The sequence below is a fragment of the Strix uralensis genome, chromosome 19 (genome assembly GCF_047716275.1).
Source record: "Strix uralensis isolate ZFMK-TIS-50842 chromosome 19, bStrUra1, whole genome shotgun sequence".
In the NCBI taxonomy this organism is placed as follows: domain Eukaryota; kingdom Metazoa; phylum Chordata; class Aves; order Strigiformes; family Strigidae; genus Strix; species Strix uralensis.
Window position 1 is genome coordinate 14,436,010 of NC_133990.1, and position 20,175 is coordinate 14,456,184.

A 20,175-nucleotide genomic window follows, 5' to 3' on the forward strand; every position below is an offset into this window, starting at 1 on the left:
GAGAACACACGTAAGAATTTACAAGGTTGGGGATATATTTTGTCCTGGTTGCTAAGTGGGATGGACATTATGGATCTGCGTAGATGATTTATACTGCCCTGCTATTTCATGGTTTAATTTTTTCCATTTCTGCTTATCTGTTCTTGCAACTTAGAAAGCGGTATCGTATTTGCGAGCGTGTATGTAACAACTGAAACTACCGTCCTGAGCCTCGCACAGGGAGTTCTATAGAGGCTTTGACAGAAAGGCTTATAAAGGGAGTTTTGTATTTGCAGCTCCTGATTTAGAAGGCTGGGTGGAGAGATGTAACCTGACGGTGTTTGATACATGTGGACATATGTGGATAGAAAAAAAATCTGCCCGGTTGTGTCAGGGACACTTTATTGGGAAAAAAAGGAGAAGACTTGCTGTCTTCTGCCACAGTACATGTTTTCCAAATTGAAAGAAAATTGCATTATAAAAGCTGGGGAAAGGCTTTTGTTCTTTACATACCGCCTGCTTTACTTTATTATATGACATAGACGCAAGTGTGTGCTCTTAGCAGGGGTCTGGAAGGAGAGCTGGAAGTTCATGCTCTCTGACCTCTGGCTAAAATCTGTTTGAACTTGAAAGAGCTTCCCTGGAAGCCCCGAGAGCTGCGCTGCATCCTGCAGACCTTCACGTTCATGGCTTTTTGCTTCCTGAGCCTTCCTGTATGTGCAGAGATACACTGCTGAAGTGGTTGCAGGACTGAGACTTTATGTTCGTGGTCGGACAGACTCACCGCTGCCGTAGTGGTGGTGGAGCAGCTCCGGTTCTTGCCCATCTCCGCCGCTGGTGGTTTTATGGAGCAGCTGCTGTCGTTGCTGACGGCACAGACCAGGTGCAGTTATTCTCCTAGGGCCTCCTGTCCTGCTCCGGTGTTGGGGTAGTGCCCAGAGTTGCAGTGCTGGAGACCTGGGTGGGTGCCGGGGCTCTGAGGGCACATGGGTTTGGCTTTCCTGCGGTTGCCCTTGGCTTCTCACTATGAATAGGGTTCCTGTGTGTTTTTAAAGTAGGACCTACACGTTTGCTGGGAGGCATTGCCAGCAGAGGGAGCATGAGTTAGTTCCTCCCATCTATGCGGTCCAGAACTGTCAAATGCCATCTTTAATAATTTAGGGACAAAAATAAGCAAATAAGCTCTTAAATCAAAAAAAAAAAAAAAAAAAAAAAAAGAATAGCAAAAGAGAGCTGTCTAACACAGCACAAAGGCAGATTGGTCAAAGTCATGACCGCGTTGAAAACTTAATCACAATATTTGGCTGAACCTTTACAAAAATTCCCCATGGCAAAATGTTAAGGAAGGAAGCAGATTGTCTCCTTCCATGCCAGTGCTGCGGGTGCCACGGCGTTCTTCTAATGCAGGAAAACCTCCGGGCGAGATTGCCACCAGATTTCTACTCAATGTGTCTGTTTGGCCTGAGCCTCGAGTGAAGGATGGAGCGTGAGCGGCATAGCACTGGGAAGAAAATTAGGCGTTGATTTGAAACACTTCTGAGTGTTATTTGCACCAGAGAAGACGAAAGTGCTCCTAAAATTATCTTCAGTTCAACAGTTTTAGTTGAAACAGTTGCCAGCTGCCAAACAGAACAGCACAACTTGGGGACTGAGAAGTAATTCAGTCTAGAGGTGTCTTGTACAACTTTGGCACTATTTATTAAATCTTTTCAACCCAGAGGTGCTGTTTTTTCCCTGAGGAGTGCAGTGGATGCTTGACCACGTGGATTAATGTAGCCTTCCTGTTCATCAGGGACCTCTGTTCATCAGACCTTCTGCAGAGGGTGGGGATACTCGTTAGAGAAATGGCTTGTGGCACATTCCTCTATTTCTGTGGATATTCCTGTTTGGCTGTAAAAGTTATTGATACTCTAACTTGCAGAATGACCAAATCAATGGGCAGTTTTCTCTCTATGGAGCATAAATTGCCCATTTTATCCTAAGGTGGCTTTGCTCCTGAGCAGAAAATTATAAACCCAAGTTTAATATGCTGTGCATCAGCAGTAGAAGATGGCTGATAGTGGTGTAGTTTAAACGTCCAACGTTTACAATATGCTGAACAAATTAAATCTGTGCTTGGTAAAATGAGAGTCCTGTGGCTGCCTGGAGCGCTCGGTAACAAAAATAAAACCATACCTCAGATTGCCCTGTGGTATTGATTAGATTTTATTCTGTCCTGCTGCGAGGGTGCTGACACCGAGACAGGTATCCCACAGACAAGGTGCGATCCTGCTCAGCGAGCAAAAGCGTCTCTGCAGAGAAATGGGGCTGCATTAACAGGCGGGGAGCAGCAGTTCAGAGCTGAAGAACAAATAACTGTGCTTGATTGCCTGGGGACAGTGACACCCCAAAGCGCCAGTTTGCTGAGCTCCCCCAGGGAGTCCTTCCTGGCCCATCACACCCTCCCGATTTAGCAAAGACCTGTTTTTCCCTTCTTTAAGCTTCCTGACTCATTTTTGGCTGAACAGCACTTGCCTGCGTAGCTTTGCCAGCGGATGCTACAGGGAAGCAATGACAAGGAACCTGCGACCTGCCTGGCACCACCGCTCGCAGAGGGACTTCTGTGTGCGGGTTGTCCCTTTGGGTGGGTATGGCTGAGAAATGGGCTCAAGCCAGCAGCCGGGTGCCCAGGGGACCGGTGCTTGCTGCAGCTATTGCAAAGGTCTGGCAGAGCCTTTAGGTACATGTTCCTGCTCAGCCTGGCACTTAATACAGCCTTAATAGGAACATGTGCTCTGGGTAAGCACGTGCTTAAATGTAAGCACCATCAAGACATAAGAACCTTCATAGCTGGAGCCGCAGGCCTGAATTGGGCTTTTGAGTCTGCAGCACAGCAGAAATCAGCAAGCGGGTGGAAATGTCACCTTCGTTTTCCAAAGCAATTTGCATTTCCCCGGGCTGGCAGCACATCTGACAGCTCCAAGAGGCCCTGGCTCGGAAAGCGCGGTGCCAGCGCTGCCGGGGCGGCTGCCCCTCGCCCGCTCTGCCGGGTGCACGGGCTCGTCACCCCTCGGTGTCCAGGCAGTTGGGGCAGATGTAGGAGCTGATTTGTTTTTCAGGTGAAATGAAGCTCTGCTGTGGGGTCCTCCACCCGTGATGCTTCTTTAAAATCACCTTGTGGGACCCGCTGGGAGAGAATCGCACTTGCACCAAGCGCATTAAAAAAACCTGAAAACCAAAATTGAAACTGGAGGTAGACCCTGAGCAAAACGTCTGTCTGGTGGGGAGGGCGTCCTTATCGCCTCCCTGCAGCCAGACCTAAGAAAGTTGTTTTTGAGGCTCTGCAGAGCAGTGGGAAAGGAGGTGGATGCTCGTTTACTGTGTCAAGTTTTCCAGGGAGTGGCGGGTTTGGGAAGTGTAGAAGTGTTTGTAGCTGGGCTGGGACTGGTGGATTTAAGGCAAATCCTGCTCCCACCGTGTCTGAGGCAGACAGGGCACCTGCTTTTATGCTGAATAGAGGAGACTTGCTGCTGCCTGCTAGATATTTGTATGGGAAGTTGGTCAGAGCCCTGTAGCTCTATGGGGTCACTCACTGTGGCATTTTGAGGTGAAGTCTTGGTGGATAAGAGGAAGTAAAAAAAAGCAAGTGGAGTACCGGGAGTGATGCCCAGCTCGCAGGCGAACCTGCAGCATCCCCGCTCACACGTTGGCCGTGGGAGCTTCAGCCCCCCATCCACAGGGCTGCATCTCACGGGAGCACCCACCGGCATGGCAGAGCCTGCCCATCCCTTGGGAGACTTTTTAGGGTGCTGCCACTGCACTGAGGAGCGGAGCCCACCCCACCTTCCGTGCGAGGGGCAGAGCCAGGGCAGGGAGCACGGAGCTTGGCCGAAAGGCTCGGGTGAGTAAGTCTTGCACGCCGCGATGCCTGAACATTTGGAAAGCGCTTCACCCTCCTGCCTGCAGTGCTCTGCTTCCGCTGCCTGCGGGCGCGGGAGGCATCCGTCCTCCTGCCCACACATCCCCCCGTGCACGGGCAGCAGCCCACCTCCTCCGGCACCGCTGGCAGGTGCTCTTTGGCGGGGAGAGAATAGAAATGAAGGTAGCGGCAATAAAAGCAGCCACGTCCTCCAAATCCTCCTGCACAAAAGGCCTTTTGTTCCCCGGGTGAATTCCAAGAGCTTTTCTCCAGTTTTGATTCCAGCAAACTCCCACTGCAAGCAGACAGCCGAGGGCTTGAAAACAAAGCAGCAAGTAAACGAAAGTCCCTCATAAAAAATCCCCACGAGGGCTGGAGGCTCTTGACAAACAGCTTCCCTGGCCTGCAATTCCTGTGGATTTCCTAATTTGAGATAAGCAGCAAAGAAAACAGGCTCTGGGATGGGGAGGCAGTGAAGCCAGCGGACCTTGGCAGAGGGAAAATACGGGCTTGATTTATGGTGTACTGGTGACTGGAGGGGGTGACTGTCCCGGCCACTCACCTCCCCGGAGCTCTGTTGCTGTGACTTCTCATGATAATGGGGGTGAGGGGAGAGGCCGTGAGGGTCCCGACGGCCTCTGCTGCTCCGTGGGATCTCTGTCACTGTCACATCTTTCCCAGAGCAACAGGAGGATGCAGCTGCCCAAGTGCTGGAGGTGCAGGAGCCTCACAAGGGATGTAACCTTCTCCAGCGGCCGTGAGGAGCAGAAAACAAAGTTCTTTTGGCATCACTTGGACCCCAGTAAGATTTCCCTGGGCCGTTAGTTGCCTTTGGCTCTCACAGCCTCCCATTGGACAGCCGTGAGCGTTTGCAGGATTTCAGGGTGTTTGAGACAGCGTGATGGGAGGAGGGGAGTGGAAGTGGTTTTTCTCTGTGCGTGATGAGAAGGTCTTGAGCACACCCATGAAATTAAGTTGATGAGTGGGAAAATAGTGAGGCAAAGCAAGGTGAGGAGAAGGAAGAGGGTTTGGCCCCTGTAAGATTTCAGTCAGACGACTGGAGATGGATGTGTGGTTGAATTTTGCATTTTGTGTTTTTATGCATGTGCCTCCACGGTGGTCTCTGGAGGATCCAGCATGTCTGGAGCATCAAGGCTCTCCCACAACTTGGGAGTTGAACTTGATGAGATCCTTATGGGTCCCTTCCAACTTGAGATATTCTGTGATTCTATGATTAACTTGCCTGCGGCCATGGACGGGGTCGTTAGAGCTGGAACTAGAGCATGAACACCCTTGCACCCACCACCTCCTCCCCTCTTTATCCGATGGATCACGAGGCAGTGCCTGTCCCTGACAGAACACCTTACAGCTGGGCTGAATCAGCAGAGAACCACACAATTCCACTTTGCACCCGCCTGGGCGATCCCAGCACTGAGGAGGAAGGCGCTGATCCCTGGAGAGCTGTGCAGGGGCAGAGCTGGTGCTGGGGGGTCAGCCTAGGGCAGCCAAGCCCCAGCCCGGGTGGTATTGCCTGACAGCAGATGCTCCCAGCTGTGGTGTGTTTATTCACGTCAATATAGAAACCAACGCAGCGCCGTTCCTGCAGGGCGGTGTTGCCACCGTTTGCACAGAGGTGCTGCAGTTTGGGAGGAGCCGTGCCCTTTCCCCCAGGCCATCGAAGTTCGAGCAGCTGGATGCACACGCCAGATGAGTTCAGCCAAAGTGTTGTAACAGGGTTTTTAATATTAAAGTCTCTTGAGCCCTGTGCTGAAAGCCGTAGGCAGGCAAAACTCTCGTCTTTACCATCTCCCACGTATATTAGCACCTAAAATATGATGGATTTAGGGCTGTTTTGCATTGCACCTGTTTTCTAAAGAAAAACTGGCTAATCTAAAGGCTGCCTTGGCAGTGCAGGATGTCAGGGGAGGACTCTGTCTTGCCTTGTCATGTCTGCAGATGCCAGCTTGGTCCTGGCACCAGCTCAACAGGAGCATGATGGTGGCCCCACGTTGTGCCTGCAGTTCCCTCGCTGAGATTGGGAGTGATGCTGTGTCTGGGCTGGGAAGGGACATTGTCTGGGAAAGCTGTTTGTTGTCATCTCCCTGTTAGCATCAGAAGGGAGCATGTGGCTGCTCTTTGTTGGTCTGTGAGTATGAAAATGGGCTCTGAAGGCCCCGTTTCCTCTCTCATGTTGGTGTTCCTGCAATCAAACACTGGAGCGGGGTGCAAGGAACACACCGGGGCAGAGCCCAGTTGGGAAGTGAAGTCCCAAGGTCCTAGCAATGGAAGGTCCAAGCCAGTGTGGGAGCCCATGAAACAGCTCAGCGAGGTGGCAGCAACTTCCAGAGGACACAAAAGATCATCCCAAACCCTCGTACCCTCCCTGTGCAGCTGTGTTTTATCACCCCCTCCATCAGACAGCCAGCGTTCGCCTCCAAACTGGAGTTGGGTGTTGGTGTCCCACAAAACCTGCTGGAAGGTTGCTCCAGCACATGATTACCCCAGTGCTCCCTGCAAGCTCCTACGGACTAGAGCTGCAGGGGGGCTCAGCTTTGTTTGGTGGTGGATTACAGGAGGGTAGGGAATTGCCCAAAAGCTGTGTCAGCTCCCTGCCCCCTTCCCAGAGTCCCTGCAGCGCTGCGTTCGGTGCATGTCTTAGCACAGGATCTCATGTCTAATCTCTATCAAAGTGTCTCTTCCGTTTCGCACTCAGAAGGTCTTAACTCTTCTAAAATTTTGACATGCACTCTTATCAGAGTGACAAACAGACTCTCATAACCAAAATCTGCAGATAGATAAGAAGAAATTGCATCCCTCTGGTTTCTATATTGACATGAATAAACACAGCAGCCTGCAGCCCTTTTGCAGGATGTGTTAAGAGGAAAATGGGCAGAGTAAGAGAGATTAGCCTGAATCAGGAAATTACCTTCAAAATTGAATTACTGAAATACAGAGCTTATTGAAAGGCAGGCAAATAGGTTCTGATATTTGCACAGTTTGGTGACATTTCTGTATGTTTCTGCACTGCAGGATCCACAGATTAGTCTGCTGGAGTCCTTATTGCAAAGCTTTGTGCTTCGTCTTCTTCCAGCGTTTTGTTCGTGTGCTGTTCAGAGCTTCGCCACCAAACTGTCTCCTGCTGGAGGCCAATCTTGAGGCAGGCATGACGGACTGACCTTGTGATTTTACCTTGCAGTAAAGCTGGAGATCTTTGTCTCCGTTGTGTTTGTGCCTCAGCAGAGCTGACCTACGTCAGCCGCCGTGAGTTGAAAACGCAGCTCGCTCTTTCAGTGGAGACAGGCCCTGAGACGCAAATAACCTTGGCGTGATCCGAGCAGACGTTGCACAACCTTTGCCACGGGGTTCATTCGGTGCACCTCCGTCGCTCCTTGCAAAAGCCCTGCTATTTTGGTTTGGGGCCTCTCCTGCGCTGGGTTTATTACAGGTTGCAGGATTGAGTCAGAGGAGTGAGCTGAGCCCTGCGACAAAGAAACCCCGGGGCAGCCGCCGGCGCGGCGGGGTGCTGGGGCCCGGCTGCTGTCGGGGCAGGACAGCAAATTGCATTTCCAACATTGCAATGTGGGTGCTAACGGTATCGGCAAGTAGTTTGGGATCGGCGGAATCGTGGTCACTGGGTGAAGTGTGCCCAGGCAATGGCATGCCATGCTCTTCTTATCTTCAGGAGCCTTGGGAATTAAATGGAAGATGAATGCAGCATCATCTGCTCATGTGTTGTGCCAAGGTTTCAGGGTTTCCTACTGTACAGACTTCCAGATGTTGGTTTTCCAGATGGAGATTCAGCGTTTTTCTGTCTCTCTATTTTCATTGCTTAGACTGACTTTGAGAAAAGAAAGTATCTGCCTCTGGGCTGTGGCTCTGAGGTCACCTCCTCTTTGCCAAAGCAAATCTGGGTGCACTTGGGGCGATGCATTGGCTGGTTAAATCTCTGGGAGGTGTCTTTAGGAGCAGGTTCCCCCCAGTGTGTCGCAGCCATTCGTCAGAGCCAGAAAGGAGACGCAGAGGGGAAGAGCAAGTGACTCAAGCACTCCATTTAGCCTGCTGACATTTCCAGGTTTGGTATAAAATGAGATTTATTTATTTTTGGAGAAAAGCACCAAGAGGAGGAGTGGAGTTCAGAGGCAATTAGGGCTGTCCCGTGGTATCTCTGTGCCTGGCGCAGTGTTTCAGGCATATCCTGATTCCGGTATGTGTTGGCAAAATTCATCACAGTCATAAAAGTGCTTTTGCCTTTCCCGCTTCCTGTCCCGAAATGTGGTTCGGGGGGGGTGGGGGTGGGGGAAAGCAAAACCAAAAAGCTTCGATTCTTGAGATGTAAAGGTGTGTGTTGCAGCGCAGGGATGGGGCGCAGGGATGGGGCTGGCAGCAGTGATGGTGTGCTCAGACCTGGATGTGCCAACGGCCACCAAATGAGCCAGCAGCTCCGCGGCACCAAAACGAGAGGAAGAAAGCCCAGAGCTGGGAGACATCTCAGCCCCACGACCGTGGCAGGCTCAGCTCCCTTCTCCTGAGCAGCCCTGAAATGAGTTGTTAAGGAAACAGATTTCAAGTTTGCCGTTTCCAAGGAGTTATTGCAAACAACTGCGAGGGAAGACACAGATAAAAGACGTGCAGGAAACGTCCCTGTCCTGCGCAGAGGACGTGCCATGTTCCTCGTTGGGACATCTCCATTTGCCTCCAACCGATCCAGTTGCTCATGGCAGTGATGGAAAAGCAGCCAGTGGCGCTTGGCCACTCTTACTTATTAACAGGGCTAAGGAGAGAGCAGCTGAATTACATTTCAAGGAGGCAAATAAAGCACAATATCAACTTCATCTCTTCCATTGGCCTTCAGTTGAAACTTGAACAGGTTTTAAGAATCTCTTGCACATTAAATTCTTTTTCTGTGGCTTAATGAGGGGTTGGAAGACAGATTTTCAGGCCCACTTCCACATCATTGGTGCTTACATCTAGCTTTTGGTTTTCTTCAGAAACTAGGCCTTGGCTAAAGCTCTGCATTTACAAACTGGGTGGTGGGCACAGCTCAGGCACTCTCCTGCCCTGTCCCTGGCACCCTGCTTTGAGCATTGCACAATGTGGTTTTATGCAGCTTTACCAAAGGGTTACCAAGACACGCAACCAACCATGGAGGCAGAAGTGGTGGGAGAACTTCCCTCACGTGTCCCAACCCCAGTCACCAAACCACTGTCACCACCAGCAGCCTTGCTGTCACCTGCAGATCTGTCCCAAAGAGATATAAATCAAAAAGGCATCGTCTGATCCTGTACTTTGACTGCCTGTGTGACAAAACTCAAAGGCTTTCATGCAGCTAAAGCCCATGGAGGAAGGCAGTGGTGATGCAGGAGGCACTGTGGTCCTGTCTGGGGAGATGCCACAAGAACCCATGGGAAGGCAAGTGGTGCTGCCTCTGGGAAGAGACTGCCTGGGAAGATACATTTGTACTACTAAACCCACCAGAAGTGGCTAATTCATGAATTTACACCCATTGTGTTTGTTCTTTTTGACTGATGACTTGATTTCTGTTTCACCTGGAACGGAGCCAGCTTGTAAAAATGAGTCCAGGTAAAGCCCTGGCAGCATAGCTTCTCCCTCAGACACACTCATTTAAAATATATTTTGTTATCTATGTGTATTTTAATTTTTAAGCTCAACGATTTGGCAGGGAATCTCAGGCGTCTTTGCTCGGTGACTCTTGTTTAGTCTAGAGGTGGTGAGTGTTTGACTGCAGGGATGCCAGGAATGCACCCGGCCTTCCCACTCCTCTTACACTTGGCTGGGGCGTCCCCTCTTGTGGGATTCCTTGGTGAAGAGACCTGGGCGGAATTAAAGGCTCTTCACCTTGCGAACTCATGAGCAGTGACGAGCTGTTGCTGGGGCAGATGACTGATGGACAAAGGAGATGGGCAAGTCCATCACCAGCCCTTGAGCCCTCGTGTGCCAAGATGGGTTTGGATCAGCTCTAACCATTGCTTTGCCTTAACCTTTAATAATTTGCAAGCATAAATAATAAACCTGTGAGATGCTCTTTAATACTTGTTGAAAAACCATTTCCCCCCCCCCCTCTTTGATCATCCTGTGTGAAACAGATGTTAAATTTGAGGTTGCTGCATCTTCTACAGCAGCAGTTGCTCCAGGTGACCCTGCCCTGGCTGTCATGAGCAGCTTTAAGATATCTCAGTGTTTATGTGCCTGGGTCCAGGCATGTTAATGGGTGAAGTTCTCAGAGGTTTGGGTATTTCCACCTGGCTTGCAAGGCTTGAACTTCTCTTTGACAGCATCAAATCTACCATTGCTTGCTGAAATATGGGCTGGAGCTGGGCTATGGGTAAGAGATGCCCTTCGCAGTTGAAGACTAAGTCTTTGCATGAAGAGCTGTTTCCTGCTGGGCATTTCCAGGGCATCTGGGACCAAAAAAAGTTAATTTCTTGGTTCTGCAAGAACCGTCTCAGTTTGGGGATTTGCACCTAAGCCGTGACCACAGGTTCTTTCCCACTGAAAAGGGGGCATAGTGGTGCTTCAGTGTCAGGGAAACGTTGGTTGTGCAGCTGTGTGGTACAGGGCTCAGTCTTGCAGAGCCCATGAGATGCTGATTCACTCTTCTTCCACGTAAACACTCCGAGCATTTCTATTTTGCCCTCCTGTTAGGTGTGGGGGTTTTGCTTACACAATTGAGTACAGCTGATAGGGGAAAAGCAGATCATTTGGCTTTCAAAACCTTTCAAGAAATCAGACAAAAAATCCTTAGGGAAGACTGGAATAGTAAATGAGCCTCTTTTATCTCTTAAAAAAGTGGGAGAAAGAGGCATTTCCCGCCTGTGAAATTTTACCAGCAAATTATATGCTAAAGAGTGTTATTTGAAAGAAAGTGTTGCTACATGGTTATTGAACACAGCTTTAATAATAAATTGTGGTGAAGACAGAACTGGTTAATATCCTTTGAAGGAAATAGGAGCTTTTTGTGGCAAGTAACCATTTACTTTGGATTATATCATAAAAAGTTTTTGACTGCAGTGCAAAGTCTGGAGACTGGGGAATGGGATTTTCCTTCAGAAGTAAAAGTTTATTTTCTGTTACCGCGTATGTGGGTAGTGAATTCCTCTGTCTTCCCTTTCTTTCTCATTCTCTGTTATGCTTCCTACCCTTTCGCTGTGAAGCTTTGAAGTTTCCTTTTTCAATATTGATATTTAACGCTGCCCTAATTGAAAGGGGCTAGCAACATTAATCTCCCTGTACGCTCCGTCAGTGCTGGTGGGAAGAGGTTAACAAGCCCATTGGAAGTTGTATTTTTCTCCCCTCCCTCAGGAATTGGGTTTAAGACCTTCACAGGGAAGTATTTAATGTGTTTTCATTAAGTCAGGTTTTCTTTTTCCTATTACAATTTTGCTTTCAGACCTCATTTCATTCTCAGCATTGACTTTCTTGGGCTGGTCTAGCCAATGCCGTGCAGAAGGCACGCGGGGGGGGAGCTGGGGTGGGAGGTTGCAGTGATGTTGCAGCTAAATGCTTGCATTACTGCTGTCCTGATGGGTGCACTTGCCAGGAGAGCACTGAGGTTTTTTAAAGGTGGCACCTTCTCCAGCATCAGTCAGTTCAATATTTACTGTGGGTAATTGCTTTGCTAAAAGAAAGCAGGTTTAAGCTTGCGCTTAATGTTACAGATACCCTGGATGTTTTGCTGAATCAAAACTCGGTTCTGGAGATGTCTCTCAGCATCACTCCAAACCAGTCTGTTTTTTCCCCTCAATTATTCTTGAAACGTGGCTTTTGAGTCAAGTGCTTGTGGAAGGCTGTGTGCGGAAAATTGCAGGGAGAGCTGTCAGATGAGCTTTACTTGGAGGATTGGAGATGAGAAAGCCACCAGTGGTTGTTTACATGGAAAACTCCTGACTTTCTGGATGCTGGGGAGTAGATGTACGATCCCATCTGTTGATCAACCAGGACTGTGAACTTTCTGCAGGAGCCATGTTTAGACTTCACGCTTTGTATGATGCCTCACTGGGGCTTTCCTTATTGCAGATCCCAGGGAGCTGCACTGATGCTCAGGCCTCGGCTGGTTTGTGCCTCAGGATTGAGCCTCGTGCTGTTATTTTGATGTCTGAGACACCCGGGGCTTCTGCACGGCTTGAACATGGATGCCTGGTGCCTGTCATGGGTTGTTTTTGTGCTTTAGCCTGCCTCTTGAGTTGGGGACTTTATTTTGTCACTTCTTCTTGTCAGATTTGCAATCTGCAAAAGCTCAATTTCTCTGTCAGATAGGGCTGAAATTGGCCAGTGGATTTACACTTGCCACAAGGGTCACAGACTGTCAAATACACACATGTGATTTTCTTCAGGAAGCAAAGCTAAAAATAATAATGATTCATAAAAACACTATGGAAAATACTGTTTTTCTGGTGGATGGAACAGGTAACGTTCAATTTGGTATGTTATTAAGCTGCCTCCACATTTTGAGCTCCTGTACAGATTACTTTCTCTGCAAACTGCAATTTATTACAGCGTTGTCTTCCAAAGCTGATGTCTGCTATGGTAAACTGAGGGATTTTATTTTGACAGCGAGATACTTGCTTGGCAGTTATTATTGAAGAGAACTGATGTTGGGACTTCCAATTATTTTTTTTTTTTAAAAAAAAGCTCTCTAAACATCAGTGTTTGCTTTTGGGGAGAAACTCCTTCAAGCATGTGTGACCCGAACCCTTTGTTTTCGGAGCAGCGGAAGAGCCTCAGCTGAGCTCCCCCCCACATGCAGCTGGGAGCCGGGGAGCTGGGGCATAGGGCAAGGGGGGGACCCCGGTTTCTGCACCCCGCTGCAGCCTGTCAGGGTGGCAGCCACGGCTCTGCAGAGCGGTGCTGGCTGCTGCTCCATGCTTCTGGTTTTAAGGCAGTATCATGTTCAGCATTGCTAATGCTTCCTGCGAGACACTTGCAGACACTGGCCCCAGAAGGCTTGGAGAGACAAGCATTTTGCATGTTGTAACAAAAGGAGCTCAGAAAGTTTGCCTGATCCAGTTGAGAGGCATGAAGTTGCCTGATCGCAGCCCGAGACTTTCATTAAATGACCACGCAGCGAGCCGTGGTGTGGAGGGAACCGCTTTCCCCTCCGCACCGTGAGCTCATCCCGCAGGAGCTGTGGGTGCTGCAGGTGCAAGTCCCGGCTGTGGCAATTCCCGTTTGCAATCCCTTCTCCTGGTGCCATCTGAAATCTGTGTTTTATTCTTGCTACTGTTGTTGCTTTCTTCTTTCTTGAAAAGAAAACCCCAAAGAATGTTAAACTGTGTCGGTGTCTTGGCAACTTGAATACGCGAACAGATTGTGCTTCAAAAAAATGGCAAAGTTTCAAAATATTGTATTCTGTGAAGAAGAGACAAGGAAAATAAACTCCCCAAAGTGCAGATTTTATTTCACCAGAAGGCGGAAGGCTTTTAATATTTATTTGGGTTTGGCATTTTGCTACCTAGTTCTTCTGCTGACACCACTTATGAACCATGATAAGATTAAATGCTGTGCAACCTGTTCTGGTTCACGTTCAGATTAGGTTAATTTCCAGTAGGTTCATTTTCACCCTCCCAGAGCTGCCTGAGAGCAGGTTCCTGAGGTTCAGGTACAGCACGTGGCATTGTGTTAGCAAATCCATGAAGAAAAAAAACATAAAAAGGGAAGAACAGAGCAAATTTGTGCTTGTTTCTCTTTTGATTTTGGTGGTTGTGTGAATGTTGTTGCAGCGGTGTGCATGAATGGTCGACGTGTAGAAGGGTGCCAAGAGACGGCTGGGGAGTGTTAATAGGAAGAGTTCAATTCTAGAGCTGAAGAGGCAGTTCCTGACTCCATGGGCAAGTCGGCGAATTTCCCTGTCTTAATTCCCACGTGCAAAATAAGGCTGAAGATACTGCTTTTCTTCTGCCTGTGGTTGTCTTGTTTGCTTGAAGTGCGAGAGGATGCAGGCAGGTTTTTGGAGCCAGAGAGATCACTGGTACGGCAGACTTAGCAACTGCCAGAGAAAGAGGGTTTTTGTTTGCCTGCACTGCAAGACCTGTATTTTTGAGATTCCTTTTTTAGCTAAAACATGACAACATCAAGAACACCGTTGCCCATTTAGCATCCTGTTGGATCTGATGTGCGCTTGGCGCAGCATGGGCAAGAAATGGTATCTAGAGCATCTCGCACAGCAGGGCTTGCTTCTCAGTTGTGCCTTCAAGAGACCTTGGTAGTACAACTAAGAAAACTAGAAAGAAGAGGGTCAAAGAACAGCTCTGCTAACTGTGGAAATTCCTCCACTTGTTTTTACAATGATTTTTATTTCCTTATAGGCCAGCTTTTACCTCTTGGGAAAACTGAGAGCTGTTCTTCATGCTTCTGAGTGACCTTGCTTCTTTTATTTTGTCTTTTCTGTGCTGGACTGGAAGCTCCTTGGAGCAGAGAATTGGCTTTTTTTTCCCTCCCCCTTTTGTAAATTTGCAGCTCTGTAGATTTCTAATAACAATAGTGAGTGTGCACAGTGGTTTCCAGTAAATGCTTTTCCCACGAGGTGTCAGTTGGGTTGTCGAAGCTTATCCCATCCTGGAATGACTCTTTGCCAAAAGGAGCGAGCGCGATCCTGTCTTTTGGAGCAGAGAAGGGGAAACAAAGAAAGATTTAAAAAAAAGAAAAACGATTGGCAATCTGAATTGACTAATTGCTTCAAAAAGGTCATTTTCAGTTCTGGGTGCCTGCACTTTGATCTAGCACCCCTCCAGCACTGGGATGCACAGACATTTATTGACATGAGTTTGTGTCAAGAGGAAAAACAAACTCAAACATGTACAGGTAAAGTTTGAAAGAGAGTGTTGGGACTAGAGAGTAAAACTCATGCTTAAAAGAAAGACAGTAATTGATACAAATTGTTAGGTTAAAAATGTTTAACGCCTAAATTAGATGCTTGTGCTGTTTTTGGGGACCAGGGATTTTATTACACAGCCAAATAGCCAGATGTTTACCTTGGGGTTTTGGTGACATGACTTATGTTTTCAGGTTATTTTATCCATGAATTCAAAACCCCGTGCTGAAATGTGGCTGTATATGTTTAGTCATAAAAAGGTTCTTGTATTTCTCTAGTCTGCCTGGCTCTTGTGTCTGCCGGCTTGGACCCCCTTTACAGGAGAGCCTGCATTTGAACTACTTCAGAGCTTGAGCTTCATCCAGCTCAGAAAAGCTTGGCTGGTCAGTGTGAACAGAAACAAATGGCTTTGAAGCCTGCAAACTTAATTCTGCCTTGTTTTTGCTGGGTTTGCACAACTTTAATGACCAAGAGGTGAAACATCCATTTAAACAGAATCAGAATCTGGTTCTGGACTTTCAGATTCAATTTTTAAAAGATTTTTAATCCTGCCAGGGTTCACAATTATGTATCTGGAATGGTTTAAAATCTGAGAAACATTTTAAGGGATCCTACGTGGGTAGGGCTGACGAAGGAGAAATACCTTTCACTTTGCATTTTCACATGGCCTGCCTTTGCCAGAGCTCTTGCCTGTTTTCTGTACCAAGTTGGCAGCCAGACCTTGCAGGTCTAAGTGAAGCGTTACTGAACAAAGACACTTTATGTTTTGAACTCTGTGCCCCTAGTCTACACCACCAGCCTGGCTGGGCATTTATGTTAAATAAGGTCAACAAATATAGACAAGCTGTGTTTTGCAAATTAAACCAAAACAAAACAACAACAAAAAAGCGCCTTTCTTTAATTCTGCCTCTTTCTTGTTTCACAGGCAAGAAGAGAAACCCTGGGCTGAAAATTCCTAAAGAAGCATTTGAGCAACCACAGACAAGCTCCACGTAAGTCTGCAAACACTAAGGCAGAATAAAAAGAAAACCACGAACCCCAGCTGCCTTCCAGCCTTTGCTAGCGCCTGCGCTGCCACGGCCAGGGGCCGGCGGCCGGTCACAGCCAGCACCCGGGGCGTGTGCTTCCAGGTCTGGGATAACAGGGACTCTTCATGAGGAACAGGGGCAAAATGCCTATGTTAATTTTGGCACCATCAAGGAGGATAATAACAGCCCTTGTATTTCTCTTGTAGCCCCAGGTACAACCAGGGGGGGTCTCAGCCCATCACCCTCTACCCATCACTGCCGGTGGTATGTCTTGTACTGCTTCATGATGTGCCCAGGAAAAGTAAAAATGCAGAATGGGCACCCAATTTTAACCGATGTGGCACTTCTGCCACCCAGTTTGAGTAACATGCATTTGGTCAAGGCATAAAAACGCATCCCCTTCCCTACATACTCAGCCTCGCAAAAGAAAACCTTGTGCTTTTAAGGCAATTTGTGCAACTCCAGCTTTCTTTGCTTCCTTGAGGATTGACTTTTATTAGCCTGTTAACCCATGTTGTGTGACTTGGGTAATCATTTACAGTGGTTTTAGACCTTTACGCCTGTTTGATCCGTTTTTCATACAGGCTGGCGGAGATTTGGCGCTTGCCACCTGGCTTGCCTTTTGCAGTGAATCTCTCTGGGTTCCTGCATGGGGAGGTTGGATGTGAGAAATGCCAGCTCCAGCAGGTTCCTTCCTGACCCCTTTCTGGGGTGACTTTGTACATCTTGGCTGTATCTGTTGATCCTGCAAAGCTAGGAGACTGGTTAGGCTGCTCAGGGCTGCGAGGGCTGCTGCCCTGAAGGTGTGAGGGGACGGCCTGGGGGACGAGGGGGGTTGTGTTTACTCGTTGAGGGAAAATTGATCTTCATAAGGAACATTTCACATTGTTTCCATTTTCTCTCCTGCAGGCCACCCAGAGATCTAGACTCCAAAGCCTGCATCTCTATTGGCGAGGAGGTAAGACTAGGAGTTAATGTGAGGAGAAGACCTCTGGGGACAGGTGACCATCCTGAGCTGGCTGCTGTGGTGCTGGCTGCTTGTCCAGGCGGGCTGCTCGTGGGATTGCTTAATTTCAGCCAAAAGAAAGGGCAGATTAATAAATATTAGGCTATTTAAAAATAGTGGCCCATTTTGTGTGAAATGCAGAGCGATTGCTGGATGAGTAAAAGCTGGGAAGAGCCAGCCTGGGAGCTTGTGTGAGCCCTGACAGTCACCTTCAGCCTTAGAGAGCCGACCACCGTCTGGTGTTTGTGCTTCTCCAACAAGGGCTGCCTGCGTGGGGCCGATGGCCCCGTGGCCAGCTGCAGTGTGACCTGGTTGTCACCGCTTTGATGAACATGCCCCCAAATGCTCACCCTCTGCATCCCATAACACCTGGGTCCCCTTCATGTTTTCCACCTTGGAAATTCTTGTCTTGCCTCAATAAAGTGCAGCTAATCCCTTGGAAATAATGATTAGAAAATAAGGGGATTGCTGACAGCAGATTTTACTCTCATTTGCAGTTCCCTTGCTGATTTAAAGCCTTCATCCAAAGTATTTCCCTTTGCCAATATTGAAGGCCATCTCATGTGGAGCCTAACTCAGGGTAGATCTTCCTGTCCTGGAAGCAAATCCTTCTGAGAGCATGGAAACCAGTCCACCTGATGTTCTAAAAAAATAGCAGGGGGAAAAAAAAAACTGAGGACAGCTATTTTGATAGGAGAAAATGGCACAGCAGCATTCATAAAAGCACTTTGAAGCTGAGCAATAAATTTATTAGATGCAAAAGATAGGCCTCAGTGTCAGCAAGTTAATTTGTGAAGTGAAACACTACTCCAATAGTGTTTTATAATGTCTATCTTTGGATGCTTTTTTTTCATTTTGGATTTTGTATTTTCCCTGGCATGGAGCAGGGGCTGGAAGGTGGAAAGAGTGTGAGATGCCTCTGGAGCAAAATGGTGCAGCACTGAGGCAGAGAAAATGCCTGCTGCTAGAGCGAACGCCCGCTCCAAGAAAATCATTTCTCCCCTGCAGTCCCAGGGACGAGGAAAAGCCCAAGCGCTCCAAAAAGGCTCCATGCACGGAGGCAGAGAGCCCATGTTGGACAGTGCAAAGAGAAACGCACTTATAAAACTCAGGCTTTTTTACAGACACAGATATGTGGCTATCTCGGAGGGACTGACATGCCATGGCTTGTGTTTCCCATAGATCTGTTACCTATTTGTCCAGCCAAGTTCCTTTAGGATGTGCTTCCTCTTCCACCAGCCTTTCTACACTGACCCCTGATCCCTAGGGAAAGCCACTTTTCCCCCTCTCCCTTTAAACATTTCTGCTAAATTTAAGAGTGGCCTTGAGAGAGTCAAAAGTGCTTTTCTGGAGAGGGTCCTGTTGAACAGTAGGAGCAGTGTCAGGCAGTCAGAGATGCTTAAATCTCCGCTGTAACACAAAAATGTTAGTCAGGGCTCCTTTTGCAGGCAACGTAGCTGCGAGTGACTGACCGGGAGCCCGAGCGCACAGTAACGCAGTGTATGGGCCCTGCACGCTGTGGCATCCCCAGCCAGCACATTTCAGGCTGCAGGTTTTTTTCTGCTGTGCCGGCAAAAAGCAGTGTGGGATTATGCACCGTGAATCAGTTCATTATAACCCGCTTCTTTCTGTAGGATGATTGACTGATGTGGTTGTGCGTTCAGCAAACAGAATGGCTGGGTTTAGTAGCAAAGGCATATTTTAAATATCCAAAAATAATAATAAGCAAAAAATAGAGCTGCTGCACAATATTGCAGCAGAAGGGAGAAGAGCAGGTTAGAATGCAGGGCTCCAAACAAAGTCATCCTTTGTGTAAGGCCAGGAGAAAGAGATCTTGAAAGCTAGACAAAATAAATCCTCCGTGGTTTAAAAATGGGGCACACTTGGCTGCTATTTGGCCCATCTACAGGTCTGGAGAAATCAGCTTCTACAGGCCTTAAAAAAACCTGGAGATATTTCCATGATTGTTTGTGGGAGGAGGAGGATGGAAGGAGAAAAAAATTAAAAAATGAAAGACTGAAGGTGATTCCTAAGGGAGAAGCTGCCATGGTGTTTAAAAGACTGAAGGTGATTTTGAGGGGAGAAGCTGCTGTGGTGTTTTCCGTCCCAGCCCTCAGAGGATGGAGAAAATGAAAGTGCTGGCAGCTAAAGGTGCTGGGAGGGGCACCTGGGTGCAGGTGGCTGCGGGGAGAGCATCCCACCAAAGGAACGGTCCTTCCTGCACCCGCCCTGCTCAGGATGCTCGTCGACACAGGCTCCCTGCTCCTGCCGGTACGAGACACGTCCTCTTCAGAACGGTGCTAATTACCGCACAGTAGTTAATCCTGCTGACAGCCCCTGAGGACCATCATCTTGTTTCTAGCCTCATGAACACAGACTGGGAGAGGGATGCACAGAAGTGAATTCATGTGCCAAGCAGGGCTAGATTTTAGATTTTAGGGGCGTTTCGCTCCTTGCATAGCACATACGCGCAGCAGCCACCTGCGTGCTGATGTTTCTTTCCCCCACAGAACTTTGAGGTGAAAGCCGATGACCTGGAGCCCATCTCCGAGCTGGGACGAGGTGCGTACGGGGTGGTGGAGAAGATGCGGCACATGCCTAGCGGGCAGATCATGGCAGTGAAGGTAGAGTGAGCCTCCCGAGGTGCTTTCGGTCTGTGTTGTTGTGTGTGGACACCCTCTGCGCTCTCCTCCGTGCACGTTTCTAATCTCGCTTCTTCTGACGCATGCCTTGATGAGATTTGCTTCTTTCCTTATGAAATCCTCCTTCTACACAGGGGCAAAGAGTGCTGAGGTAGATTTGGGTCATTTAACCAAGAAAAGGGGTGTGTTTTAAAAGTATGATGCTCAACCTGCTTCCAGCATTGTAGTGCATCAAACATATTGTTCACCTGTGTCTACAATATTCCTGGTTTTGCTAGGATTTTACAAGCTATTTGCCATCATTTTTTAAATATGTGTATTTTTTTCTAATGTAGTTATACCCTCAGATTCAAGGCTCTGCACACTAATGGTAATTGTAAAGAAGAGCATACTGTAAATTTAATTGCATAAGATAGTTTTCTTCAGCTGGGACTTTTTTAGTCTCTTTGGAACAGGAAATTTTTGTTGGGATTTTCACATTTTGTCTGCCACAGTGGGATCTTGATTCATGACAGGCTTGTAGATACTATTATGAAAAGTTTTCATAACAACAGTTTAGATTTATACGCTTGCAGCTTAGGGAAGTAGTCATGGGAAAATTTGTATTTAGGGAAGGACCAAATTTTGCTTGGCTGAATTTTAGCTCGTTTCCTTTCAGAATAAGAAAAAAAGAAAAAAAAGATGCAGAGCTGGAAGCTGTGAGCAAACTGAAGGAAAATTCTTAGCTCCTCAGTTGTGGATAGACTTTGCTGTGGATGCTGGGATGTGTCTCAGGGCCTCTGTGCTCTGCATTT

The 20,175-nt window shown here is 48.1% G+C and overlaps 1 protein-coding gene across 1 annotated transcript in view; it reads left to right on the forward strand.

Annotated features, from left to right (window-relative positions):
• The window catches only part of MAP2K6 (mitogen-activated protein kinase kinase 6), a 54,063-nt gene that overhangs the window by 9,594 nt on the left and 24,294 nt on the right, over positions 1 to 20,175 (forward strand). Inside the window, exons 2-4 of the mRNA XM_074888968.1 lie at positions 15,631 to 15,697; positions 16,643 to 16,691; positions 19,250 to 19,363. Of these exons, the coding sequence (XP_074745069.1) occupies positions 15,631 to 15,697; positions 16,643 to 16,691; positions 19,250 to 19,363 (230 nt within the window). The remainder of the gene's footprint in view (positions 1 to 15,630; positions 15,698 to 16,642; positions 16,692 to 19,249; positions 19,364 to 20,175) is intronic.